Source organism: Orbicella faveolata, unplaced genomic scaffold, assembly GCF_042242905.1.
Source record: "Orbicella faveolata isolate gen_17 unplaced genomic scaffold, um_ofav_v1 contig_3, whole genome shotgun sequence".
Classification (NCBI taxonomy): domain Eukaryota; kingdom Metazoa; phylum Cnidaria; class Anthozoa; order Scleractinia; family Merulinidae; genus Orbicella; species Orbicella faveolata.
The window spans coordinates 21,613,395-21,626,472 of record NW_028301558.1 but is presented as its reverse complement, the minus strand read 5'-3'; the positions used below and the strand labels follow the sequence as shown (position 1 = coordinate 21,626,472).

The following is a 13,078-nucleotide window of genomic DNA, read 5'->3' as shown; positions in this document are numbered from 1 at the left end:
GTTAGACTTGATCCAATGCTGTGCTTTTTAATATTTCAGTGTGTCTCATATTTTAGTTTTATATATATATATATATATATATATATATATATATATATATATATATTATCGTTGCATATTTGCGAATCTTTCTATATTGTTAATGTTTAATAGTTCATCTTTTTATTCTGTAAATATTTATATGAGGGCCACTGGTTTTTCAGTTATTACTGTTCTGTTTTACCCTCGATAAATAAAGTTGATTCTTCTTCTTCTTCTTCTTCCTCTTCGTCTTCTTCTTATTATTATTATTAACATTATTATTATTATTATTATTATTATTATTATTGTTATTATTATTATTATCATCATCATCATCATCATCATCACAAGGCAAATATTTACCGGAGGAAGAATCAGCGGGATAGTTTACCAAGGGAAAAGGGGAAACAGTCCCCTATTCTCTCTTTTTTTTATTAAATAGTAGCACCAAATTAGCAATTGGGCAAGTAAAAGAATCCCGTGAGGTCTAAACGATTAAGCCAATGGAATGGGTGGGATTCACTGGTTTTATATATGCTAAAAGATTATAAATTGTTTTATTTAAAAGAGCTAAATGTTTATTTCGAAGTTTATTGAGTGGTTAAGTGTTTGATTTCACTGTTAGTGAGTGATCATTTTTATGACCATATTTTCTGTCAATATAAGCAAACCAAAACACAGGCAATGAAGTTGATCTACCTTTAATCATTGATTAAGTATTGATTGGTTTTCGATCAACAAGCTCATAGGTATAAGGAGCCTTGCGATGAGTCAACATCCTATCGAAGGGGTGGAGATAAAATGAGCGCTTCAAACAATTTTACTCCCCGCACCCGGCATCGTGAACGATCCTTTTATTGTTTTTTTCTTTCCTTCCAGAGAACCTCATCGACGAGCGATGCTCATCGCTTCCGACTGGGCAGCTCCTCAAACTTCCTATACATAACCTTAAAATCCAAATCAACAGGTCAGCTCTTGGAGTCAAGCCAAGAAGGTCAGGTGCAACTGGCTGTCATTTCCTCAAACAGTGACAGAAAGACTTGGTTCCAAATGAAGTACTGCAAGTAAAAACAAACGTATATAATGTCACAAAAACATTAGGAACATTATGCAATCGAATTGATTGAAAATAATAATGTGGATAGTTTTATTTGTACTAAAAAAAATGCAGAAAAGTTAATTTTCCAAGAATATATTTATGAAATTATATTGAATTATTTACTAGGATTAATAGTGAGTAATTGCAACAGCGCGCTGTTTACAAAAGCCATTAACTGGGCTTTCTTGTTCTTTTGGAACCGGGGGAGAGGTGGGGGGGGGGGAGTGAGGGACTGCTTTTAAGGCACTCACCCTGTAACACTTAGAGTTGAAAATAAAAGTTGAAGCATTTATAGCAGGCTGAAAAAGATTTCTTTTTGAGGTCCGACTGACACAATCCATATTGGGTCTAGCCAACATCTTGCATTTTATGATTTTTATAAACAGTTAGGAAACCATCAAAAGAAACTCAAAAATAGTCATAACTGCTAAACAATGCTAAAAAAGGAGGAAAACCGAGGAAACAGCAAGATCTTTGACGAATGAAGTATTACACCCAAATAATACCATTGCTTTATTTCTTTAAAAACTTCATAGTGTTATAAGTTAGTTGATGAAGGCCTCTAAAGTACCCCTCCTCCTGGTCCGAACTGATAGTGTAAATTATTGAAAAAAACGTTTCAATAAAAAAGGTACCGGTGTAGTTGAGGCTAATTCGTAGTTAGTAATGACTTACCGATATTTCAATTGTAACCAGCAATTTTTTTCTATCAGTTCTCTGTTCAGCTTTTTTTTTTTATTATTTTACCTAAGCTCATCGATTTTAATAAGATATAACGTGTTCACCAAATCAAGCGAGGCTGATCCAAGAGAAAGATTATCACGATCATAACGATTATCACGATTCCAGTATCATGATATCGGAAATTCCTTTTCTTTTCTTTTTTCCTTTTTTTTTCAAATAACTTGGAACACCTTCTGTTGAAAGGAAAAAAATATATATGCATTAGCTTGCCTAATTAAGTACGACCAATGCACATCACTTCTACTGATATTTGCATGGCATATAGCTGTTTTTATTTGTTTCATAGAAATTTAAAATTGTAACTGAAAATATTAGGGCTGCCATGTCACCTATTTATTTAATGTTGTAATATTTATGAAATCAGACAGAATAAATAAAGTTTTAATTTTTTATGCTCATTTATTTATTAAGAACCCCTTAGTTTGGTATTAAAGATTTAAGTAATAAAACTCAGATAGTTTATTAACAAGTAGAGCGCCTTTTTTTTGCTAAATAAAAGAACGTTGTACAGTATTTGGTTTCACACGATAAACTCCTTTTTTTCACACGGTTTTCTTAATGTAACCTCATGTGGTATCTTATTTTTTTCATTCGTAAGTCACCCCACCCTGTAATTGTTCAAATGATTCCATCAATGCTTAGTGACAATCGCCTGTTTATTTTGATAGTAAACATCTTAAATCTACTCCCTTAGATTTCAAAATTTAAATTAAAAAATCTCAGAAGAGCTCCAAAACTGATAAAAAAAATCAGAACAAGATAGACACAAAGAATGTATCAGTCACGTAACCAAACAATTGACACGCCAGATTGTCTCCTGATTAATGAGACCCTGCTGGTGTGCAATTTAGTATAAATTGTTAAAGCCACACCCACACAGGGGAAGGGGCAGATCTAACAGTACCAGCAAGGATATTTCTATGGGTAACAACATTGCAACCCCCCCTCCCCTTTGCTGGGTGGATACAGGAAACAGAAACAAAACACTGATTATGGTGGCAAAACAGCGGTGTCTCTAGGGGAACCTAAGTTACTAACGGGACCAGAAGAGGGGTGCCCTTCTGGGTGGACAATAGGTCAGATGGTACGATGGCACCATCCTGGAGAGATCCGGACCTATTTCCTTGGAAGTAACATAGGATGGACCAGAAGAGGGGTGCCCCTCTGGGAGGACAATAGGTCAGATGGTACGATGACACCATCCTGGAGAGATTCGGACCTATTTCCAAGGGTGGCCATAGCACTTACTGTGGGGCAAAGTGCAGCCTAGGTTGCACTTCCCTGCCACCAAAAAACCTTTATTGACTAAGCAGCTATAGTTTACACACAATATAACAAATAGAATGTGGCAATGAAGAAACCGAGAAGGTTCAGCAGGAGAAAGCCACCCTCTCATGAAAGGTAATTACAACCACATAGAGGAAAAAGATGGGAAAGGACAAAGCTACCAATACAAGGAGGGAGGGAGGGGAAAGGGGAGAACAGCCTAGCTTGAATACTAGCTCACAACTGGGACAGGGTCAGAAAACAATGGGATTTTACTAACTGGGGATTGAGGGAGTTGGAAGGGGTATAGCACGCTGAAATCACATGAGAGCATGGTGGAAAATCACTGGGAGCTTTGTCGTATGATTTCCCATATGGTAAAACTATTGGGTTGCATTGGACATATACCTAAGGTTCTTGCACAATGGCTAATAGGGGAAAGATAACAGAACTGGTGACAACCTTAGATGACAGCTATGATGTAGACTACAGAGCTCATTAACCACAGTTTAAATGCTTAAACTTCTAATAAAGTTAAGGAAAAGTCAGAAACTTTAACGTACTGTGGTTTTAATTTTGTGAGTTTCAAAAGTTTGAAACAATTGCAGCCCATTCCTCCTTATGAGGTTGAAAAGAAATAATTATCTTAACAAAGCAAGTTGAAGGGAAAAGACAGATAGATAGATCATCCATGGTCTGAGCATTCGGCGAATTGCAATTCCCTAATTCCTACTACGTGGGGCAAAACTGTTCTGGATCGACTTTACAACAAAAAAATGAAACAATCTAAGCGATTAAGCGATTTATTTCCACTATGGAAAGTTATTTGTATACGGATCACGCAAGAAAGGCTTTCGTTACAACGTGTTCAAATTTGGTATCTGAATCACAAAAGCATGCAAAATCACGTGATTTTTGAGAAAAGTGAGTCATATTGAAGTGTTGTTTTGCAAAGAACATCGTTACGTGTTGGTGGAATTTCTGTCAAGAATTTGACAAGAAAGTATGAGAAAGACTTACAACTTATTTGGCCACTGAAATGCGATAATGTTTTCAGAAACTGATCTTCTTTCAAGTCTTTAAACTGTTCTCGCTACCAGATCGATCTTCCATCTGTTTTGAAGATGGCTGCCTTCAGCTCGCACAATTTTACAAAATACTGCTGGTTTAAAGCGTTTTAGGTCAAGAACTGCAAACACTACAGTTTGTGCTTTCAGGAAAGTTTCCGGACGTGTTTCTGGGTCCATCTACCAGGAGCTTGCCATTTCTCATTTTCTTGCATGACAGCTTGAAATAACTTTGTTTGGTTTACCTGGTAGCACCACAACCGTGAATTTCTGATTCTCTAAACCGCTGATGTATCACAGGATTATAGCGCTGTTTAGATGGATTATTGCTCCTTCCTCGTGCCATCTCGTCGAATTCATGAAAAGTATTTCACAAACCGTAACGATGTTCTTCGCACAACAGCATTGGTCTAACACTAGGATGTCTCAGAAATGGCGCAATTTTCCCTACTTTTGTGATTCAGTCTGCAAATTTAGATACGCTGTAATGCAAGTCTTCTTTCCGTGATCCGTGTGAAAATAAATTCCCACGTGTGGAAGTTAATAAGGTTTAAGATAATCATAATATTATTTGACTCTTTTTGCTTGCTTCAAATTTTTGTCGTAAAACGTCGATCCAGAACAGTTTTATCCAGCGTACTAATTGTCTCCTAAAAGAAACGTCAAAAACTGACAACCACCTGCTTTGAAATTTTCACAGACAACCGACGAGTTCTTTTTACAATCATCCACCGAAGAATCGAAGACATCAATATAGCAGAAAAAATCCAATACCACTTCGTTGCAATCCACCACGCCTTTTTCAAAGGATCAACGTACGCAATTACGTGATCTTCGAAACCGTCTATCACAACTTCTTCCTCATAGTCCATATATCTATCCCGATGTCTATTGCGTGCTTGAAAAGCATGAGAGAGATTCTTAAATAGATTTTTCGTTGGCTCATCAGCAAAGTGGAATCCCTTCTTCATTTCCATTCTGGTCAAACTGTAATTTTCTAATCCTTCTGGGAGTTCAGTAATGTCAGCCCATCCTGTGAAACTTGAAGGCGAGAAATAACCAACGTTAAAAAAAAAAGAAAGAAAGAAAAGAAAGAAAAAAAAATCGCATGTGCTATGCCCGGGAAGATTATCTGAAGCTCTGGGCAAAGATGTGCTATCAATTAAAAGCCCAAATCGTAGCTTGACTGCTTTCAAGCCCAACCCCGCCCCCGCCCCCCCTCCCACCCTAACGGGAGGGATAGGTGGTACTTTTTGTAATGGTCTAAACGTGAAGGCTCCACCCGTAAGGAGTGCCTTCTTCTTCAGGCTTCAGGCATATAAAATAGCAGGGATTTCACAGGTTTTGGTGTAGGGTAGAAAAATCTCATTTGGTTATTTTCAAGGGTCTTTCATTAAAATATTTCGAACTGTCGCACCTTATGGCTGTATCATTTATAAATGAAATAAAATTTATTAGACACTTCAGTGAAAGTGACAAGACTTCCTTTTTTGGCGACTTATTCATAACACGGGACAGTTACGAAAAGATGTGAATGGAGTACCTTTTTTAATTGAAGGTATACGAAAGGCGCACCTTTTCTGTCAAAATGGTCTACATGAGAATAAGAGGTTGGACGGCCCTCGGAGCGGAGCCTCCCCGATTAGTTTTTACGTTTTCCACTAAGTGAGAAATTACATCGATTACGTTAGAAGCAAATGTTATTTTCAGTTTTATATGTCTTCTTAGAACAAACGTTTAGGGGAAGGCGCTTCCTCTAGGCTATTGGTGTATTCAAACAGTTTCAAGCAGTGTTGATATAAACGTTACACCACACTTTTTAACTGATTTATCGTCGCTATTTTGTAGGATATCAAAATCACTTCATCTTCGTGAATTTCGGCGTTTATATTTATTTATTTATTTATTTACTTATTTATTTATTTATTTATTACTTTTTTAAAGGGCAAGGTTTGAGTTAATAATTCTTCTTCTTTATAAAGCAGTGTGAACATTTTATGTATGTAAGTGCCTTGATAAAGTTCTGTTCAATTTATTCAAATCTCTATCAATATTATAAGGTTATGTCCTATCTCTATTCTGCTTTTTAATATCTCTTTTTTTATTTTGTCTATCCTCTATAGTTTTGGGCTTTTTTTAATGCACAATTTTCAGGAAGAGGAAGGAATTCAAATTCATAATAACCAATGTGAGATTATCTCCCAAAGAGTTTATAGTCTCTTTTTACACTCCCCCGTCACCTCTTTGTAACTATTTTTGTTTATGTTTTTTGAACTTTTTTTTCTCTTATCATTATGACTTTTCGCATAGAAAAGGAATTACAAGTAATATTGACAGTTCATTTAAAGAAATTGAGCTGTACATGCTAAGTGCAAAACAACATGAGTAATCGATCATGGCCTTTCTCTTTTATGCACAATCAAAATGTAGAGTCAGATGACATCAGGACTAAACTTATCAACTCGTTAGCATCATGCATTTCGTTCGCTGCTTAACTTCGAGAGGTTTCCCTTTGATGACCGTATACATTTTCTTGCTGCTTTAAGTCTGGCATGTTATCCTCTAAAATAAATTACATATTAACGTTTTCTAAGGCCGATAAGCTCGGCAAGACTTAAAATTGTTTTGGATTAATGTCAAAGTCTGTCTGAAAGACGACTAAACGAATCTTTGATAGAAACCGCGTTCCGGATTGTTTTCAAGTGTCATTTTATGCCCCGAGGTTATTAGCCATTTTAGATGTCGACGTGGTATCTTCGTAGGAGAAAAACAATGCTAAAAGCTAGATTTTTATCCAATGATCTTACCTAAAAGCTTCTGTTTCGTCAAAAGTAACGACTCTCTCCTGATACGTCTCGATTCGTTCCCTCAGTTTTCCTCTTCGATCTCTGTAAGGAATCGCCCTTTGCTTCTTTTCGTAATGCCAGCCAGTTGCTTTGAACAAAATCACAGGCGGCCGTCTTCTGATCGAGTCTATGAACGTCATCGCGGATTCTTTCTTAACTATACTCAAACACCGTCTCGTCGCAGAGCGGTAGCATTCCAAGAGGTAAAATGCGTACAGCAGAAGAAACAAAACGGCTGGCAGTGCCGCAATGTCGCGTGGCGCGAGGCCATCGCGTTCTGTTTTATCCCCGACGGCCCACATGGTGACAACAAAGCACGAGAAAGAGAGGATGTTAAGAAACACTGAGCAGCAGGGACACTCCTCCATCCAGTTGTCGACCATGGCTCTATCATACTAGGGATTCAACGTCAAAAATAACGTATACAATTCAGTGCGTTTCAATAATCAGGATATATATGTCATATCTGCGATGTGCGAAGCGTGATAACGCCCTAGTGAATATGCGAACCGAATAATAGCGTTGCTTGAGATCTCATTGGTGGACTTCTAGTTGTCAGTTTTCTGATATCGACATTTATTACCCAATCAATCCGAAAGCTCTTTTAGCTAGCACAATATGCTAAATGCATCACATCATTTATCGGCTCAGTCTAAACACATAGATCAACGTTGTGAGTTTAGTACTCGAGACGTCCGTTGCGGATATTTAATCAAACTTTCCACCTTTACCGCTCCAAATAACAGCTTTTCTTTAATTAATGTCAGAGTTTTCTGGAGAGTTTGCAGTGAATTTGTTTCTTTTCTGTATCCATTCTTGCAAAAAAGGTATCGCGGCATGGATCCAAGAATTGCAAAAAAAAAAAAAAAAAGAGATTCAGGAAGGAGATTCAAAAGGTCAGATCTCCCGTCTTCATTTCCACCGTAAACGAATAGCCCTTGGCTGTTTTCCCGATAAACCACTGCTTAAATGTGCTGAAAGCCCCCCGAAAAATAAAGGTAAAAAATATAAGTGCCAATATCCCATGGATTGTTATTATCTTTTACTGAGTTTACATCTAAAGAGTAAGTGCTAAATTGTCGATTTTACGGGACGATAGGTTGAATTTAAATAGAGACATCCGTTTTCCCAATCCAAGGCGCTTTTATCTCATACGCTATACGGCCTTGGCCATATGTTTGGTCAGATATGCGGTTAGCAAACGAAATATTTAAAAACAGCTTTGCAAATAAAGCGAAAAAAGATAGTTGTTTAGACTAGCAATGATATCCTGATAAACAACAAATCACTGCCAATTCCAGACCCTCTTATGTTCTCTTTTTTTCCGACCTGATTTTAAACTTTTGCGTCTTATGCATGCCGTGGCTGCGATTGTATAATTTAATTGGATTCAAAAAGGCGTTTACGTTATCTACCACAAAATGCATGGTAAGAAAACAAAAATAAAAATATAATATAGTAATAATAACGCCTTGGGGATTAACAATAAACATAAGAAGTAAATGAATACACGTGTGTCTTGTTTACTTTTACATTTTTTGTCTTTTTCCGTTTTTTGTTTTGCTTCTTCTCTTTTTTTCTTGTTTTTCAAATTACATGTAAATGGATGAGCAGGAAATAAATATTTACTTTTTACAGAAGCCGGTTTGGCATACCCAGTTACCAGATATCAACACTGTCAGTCTTTTATTTTAATCATATCCGTTGCACACGAGTAGCTAGTAAATCTAGGAGTCTATAAGGATAACATAGCTATTTATTTTCCATGGCTGCAGTCAGGCCCTACAGCATACATTCTATTTGCCATGGCACCTGTCTAGTTGCTTTCACATGATTTTCTTTCTCGGTACTAAATAATAGGAAATTTGACTGTCGCAAAGTATTTGCATTAGACTTAAATAAAATCGGGAAATAATATTTCTTAATTTATGGTAAGAAAAACATTACGCATAATATAAAGTAATCTTCAGTTTAATGATTTTCATATACGTAAGCCATTACCTAAGCCTTTCATTTCAATTCCATTTTTTCCAAAAATCGACCCCAATCATTTTTAAAATTTTATCATGTGTTTATTATATTTTTTGGAGCAAGATTATACCATTTATTGTTGGGTTACCTATCACGAAACCATATAAGGTAATGTTACACTGCTCCAAATCGTATTAAATGACCATCTGTAGGTAACCTTAATAATAAGATAAATGTGAGAGCATTTCAGATACGATCTCAAAAAAAATTACCAAAGGTAAATAACTCATTGTACATTTTCCTGAGTACCAATTAGCAAAGATATTGGAAAAGAAACCTGGTTTTTAAAATGTTTTTTTTTAGACAAATTCAGAAGTAGGATAAACCACCGTTCATTTTATCCCACCACAAATTCCAAATGCGGCCTTTTATTCTCAGTGTTATTTTACTTCATAAGGCGTCTTATTTTCCAATTATAATCACTTTGAATGTTTTATTCATGAAACGAATATAAAACTACCTTTGCTTTAATTTGAATTTAGGTAATGTATGACAGCTGAAACCAAAAAGGCCTCTTCCGCTACTATCGCATCGTGCCGTCACCTTTAAAACTTTCATATCACTTTTATCTATAGATCGATTTTATTTTGATTTCGATTTATCCCAAGTTTTTTTCGTCTTGCATTGCGAGTATCAAATTAGGAAATAGGCTAGTGGATGTTTGACTGGGATTGACCAAACAAGTCCAACCGCAAACGATAGTCTGAAGTCATTTCAACCGGTAGAAAACCACAATACGATTTAGTAAACTTCTTCACTTAAGTCTAATAAGTATGCTTTTTGGTGTTCCTCTTTACATTTCAGACTCATGTTTAATCAAAACAGCTTTCGGAACTGACCATTTTTCTCTTTAATAGAAACGTGTTGTTCCTATTCATAAGTTTTAATGAAGCTGTAAAATTGTTTGCTTCTCGTGCTCACTCTGGACTTCGTTAATGAAAACATGTCATACACGCTGTCGATTGAAATTCGTGTCGAAAAAGCGACAGTTGAAATATTTTAGACACTCAGTAAAAATCTTGTATTACATGCACAACTGGCCTACATACAGCTTAATGTCAGATTGTCTGGGCAAAAAGGCATCCAAACTTTAAAATACTGTCTTTGAATACCGACGTGAACGTTTGCAATGAACATCAGTGTCCTAGCGAGGTAAACAACACTTGCTGTATATTTGAAATGCTTTTAAGTAACCCGACTCCTCTAAAAATTTTAATGGAGCCCCCAATTTGCATTGCAAAAACATATACACAGCTAGTTTGCATAACTATGTCCGTATGCGGTGATTCAAACCTGGAATTTTTTTTTTCTGGCATTTTAATTGAGTCTTCACAACATTATGCAACAGCATTGCAAAAGTCAGTGAGTATTAGCAAAGATGAGCAGAAGTTTTGAAACCTTCCTCTTTTGTTTTCAACAAAATAAAGGAATATATGTTCTAAAAATTCTGTTCTTATCTCGTGAAGGCCACATGTCTATCCAATCTACCTTGAATGAAGGTGACAGCAGTGGTTAAAACTCAAATTGGTTCTCGACAAAAAGATAAAGCCTTCCGCCGATAGCATTGTGAAAAATGACAACTCTTTAACATACATATGACACAAGAATAATCGATATTAATTGGACATCTGCTCCAGAAGTAATAACATAAAACGAACAGTCGGGCTTATTTCATTTTGAAAGGTAAGCATTCACCGAAAAACACGCCTAATTTGGGCCTGCTGTTTCAGTTTCGACAGTATTTTTGCGAGCGCCCTTTGGGCTTGCTGTTCTTTAGTTTCGAGCCAATTATCAATTTTTGAAAGAGCTGGAACCTAAATGTCCGAGCATAGCAAAGGACATCCCTCGCTGGAGAAGTATGTGACTTTCCTTGCGGAAAGACCAACTGGGGTGGTGGTCATTGAAGCGTTGGTCTGCGCTATCTTAATCCTGGCAGCTTTGGTTGGAAACTCCTTAGTCCTATGGATGGTGTGCAAAAATAAAAATCTTCGAACAATTCCCAATTTGTTCATCGTCTCGCTGGCGTTAGCTGATATCGGAATGGCTATACTTTGCCAACCGCCATGCCTTACAGTTCTCGTGGCGGGAAAGCGCACCTACGGAAATTTCGTCTGTCAGCTTCAAGGTTATGTCGTCGCCATGCTCTCCTGTGTCTCGCTTCTGACGTTAACCTTGGTTGCCGTGAATCGGTACTTCTTGATCGTACGACCAAAGCACTACCAAAAGCTTTTCACCACTAAACGCACTCGATGGATGATCTTGGGGATTTGGATTCTTTCACTGATGGAGCCGCTGCCTTATCTGTGTTCCAATCACCGTTACGTTTATCACGCAGGGAAGTTCTTTTGCTTTCAAGTCGTCGAGGTCGACTTTTTCACCTTGCTGGGGTACGTCTTCGTTGCCATTCCCACGGTCGTACTCTCATTTTGTTACTACAACGTTTTTAAGGCCCTGAAAGAGCACAAAAAGCGGCTTCATAGCATGAGACGCCGAGGCGACCAGCAGACCACGGTGAAAATCACTATTGAAGACATCAACGTCACGAAAACCTTATTCCTCACAGTATGCGGATTTCTCATCTGCTGGACACCGATTGCGATCGTGGATTTCATCGGGTTTGGTCAAGGGAGCTGGAACCTTCCTCGCGAGATGTACGTCATGTACACATTTTTGGGTCAGCTGAGCACTGTGATCAATCCTGTTATTTATGGTGTAATGAACAAGACCTTCAGAGACGAATACAAGAAACTGTTCAAGTGGAGCGATGGAGCGGATATTACCCAGGATTCCGAGGAAACTCCGCATACTCAGGAGAGTAAGTGCTCTGTCCTTTAGAATAGGTGACATTTTAAACACCTACCTTGTAATTTTGCTCTAGGCAAAATGGAGTGCTTTACTAAGGTTGGAATAAAATAATATATCAGATGCATGCAGTAGATAACTTAGCTGTAGTACGATTTAAGCGAACGCAGTTCACGCACGATCGTTTTTCGTGGCTGAGCTTGAAGTGTTTTCCCAAAATCCATGCGTACTTATTGCACACTTGTACCGCACGTCACCAGAGTAAACGTTCGTACAGAAATATCGAGTTAAGCTTCACTAAAATAGTCAAGGTTCTAGTCTTTGAATCGAAGGGAAAATAAGCAATAGATTTCAAATCTAATAGAGAAATTTTAGCTTTACTGCGAATGAAGGTGATTTCATTTTCGCCAAAAAATATTGGTAATTTAACCCATATTCTATCAAATTATTTCAAACAACCTTGCTATATTTTAGTAAAGTGTCGAATGATGTGTAGCACCTGAACTACAAAACAAAACAAAAAAAAACCCTGCTCTTCTCAAACTAGCTAGAAAAGAGATCCAACATAGCTCACTGCACTCCATAGTAGGTGTTTTGAGGTCAGGCGGTCTGTAGAACATGCTGTTTAGCGAGGAAGAGCACAGATGTGATACATGCACGAGCGCGAAGCGTCAGGCCAGTGCGAGTGAAGACAAAAAGAGAAAAACTAGGCTTTCATTAGAAGAGTTTGGTAAAGTGTGTAAATGAATTTTATCATAAAATTTATAACGTAAGCAAGTTGCAGAAGGGTATATATTTGATTTTCTGTTTATGTGTTTTCCAACCGATCAAAACTCACCACAAATACAAAACGCGTGAAACGTGCGCGAGCGAGTCAGGATGAATTTTGTTTTTACAACTGATTGAATAACACAGTGGCCGTCTTTTTTAAGAATCAATCACTTACAGTGGTAATATAAAACCAGACCAAGTACGAATTACTTTCGAGGCTCAAGTGAAGACCATTCTAATAGTCAAAACTATAGCGGGATCAGATATTATTTGCCATTATTCAAGACCGGATTTGACAGAACCTGTCAGACCGCAATCAATCAAAGATTGCGCCAAATGTTTCGAGTTTGAAAAATTCACCAAACAGTGAAAGGTATCATATGTTTCAATATATGTCTAAAATTTGAAAATATCAAAGTCACAGTTGATGT

The 13,078-nt window shown here is 37.2% G+C and overlaps 2 protein-coding genes across 2 annotated transcripts; one reads left to right on the top strand and one right to left on the bottom strand.

Moving 5' to 3' along the window:
• Positions 1-706: 706 nt before the first annotated feature.
• Positions 707-7,974, bottom strand: LOC110054829 (transmembrane protein 151 homolog). Its single transcript, XM_089298220.1, has 3 exons — positions 7,005-7,974; positions 4,878-5,238; positions 707-1,079 (listed from the first exon to the last, which is right to left on the bottom strand). The coding sequence occupies exons 1-3, from the start codon at positions 7,424-7,426 to the stop codon at positions 1,017-1,019; spliced, it is 846 nt and encodes a 281-aa protein (XP_089154346.1). The 5' UTR covers positions 7,427-7,974; the 3' UTR covers positions 707-1,016.
• Positions 7,975-10,706: 2,732 nt separating this feature from the next.
• Positions 10,707-12,582, top strand: LOC110054896 (melatonin receptor type 1C-like). The gene has a single exon (XM_020761268.2). It carries the CDS (start codon positions 10,893-10,895, stop codon positions 11,907-11,909), a length of 1,017 nt encoding a protein of 338 aa, XP_020616927.2. The 5' UTR covers positions 10,707-10,892; the 3' UTR covers positions 11,910-12,582.
• The last annotated feature ends 496 nt before the right edge of the window (positions 12,583-13,078 follow it).

Bases quoted from the DNA above. Each gene is read 5' to 3' on its own strand.
- LOC110054896 (XM_020761268.2), top strand. From the start codon at position 10,893: ATGTCCGAGCATAGCAAAGGACATCCCTCGCTGGAGAAGTATGTGACT.
- LOC110054829 (XM_089298220.1), bottom strand. From the start codon at position 7,426: ATGGTCGACAACTGGATGGAGGAGTGTCCCTGCTGCTCAGTGTTTCTT. The intron at 5,239-7,004 runs GTAAGATCATTG...CTCGCCTTCAAG, and splicing joins GACGAAACAGAAGCTTTTAG to TTTCACAGGATGGGCTGACA. The intron at 1,080-4,877 runs GTGGTTGTCAGT...TTTTACTTGCAG, and splicing joins CTGTGAAAATTTCAAAGCAG to TACTTCATTTGGAACCAAGT.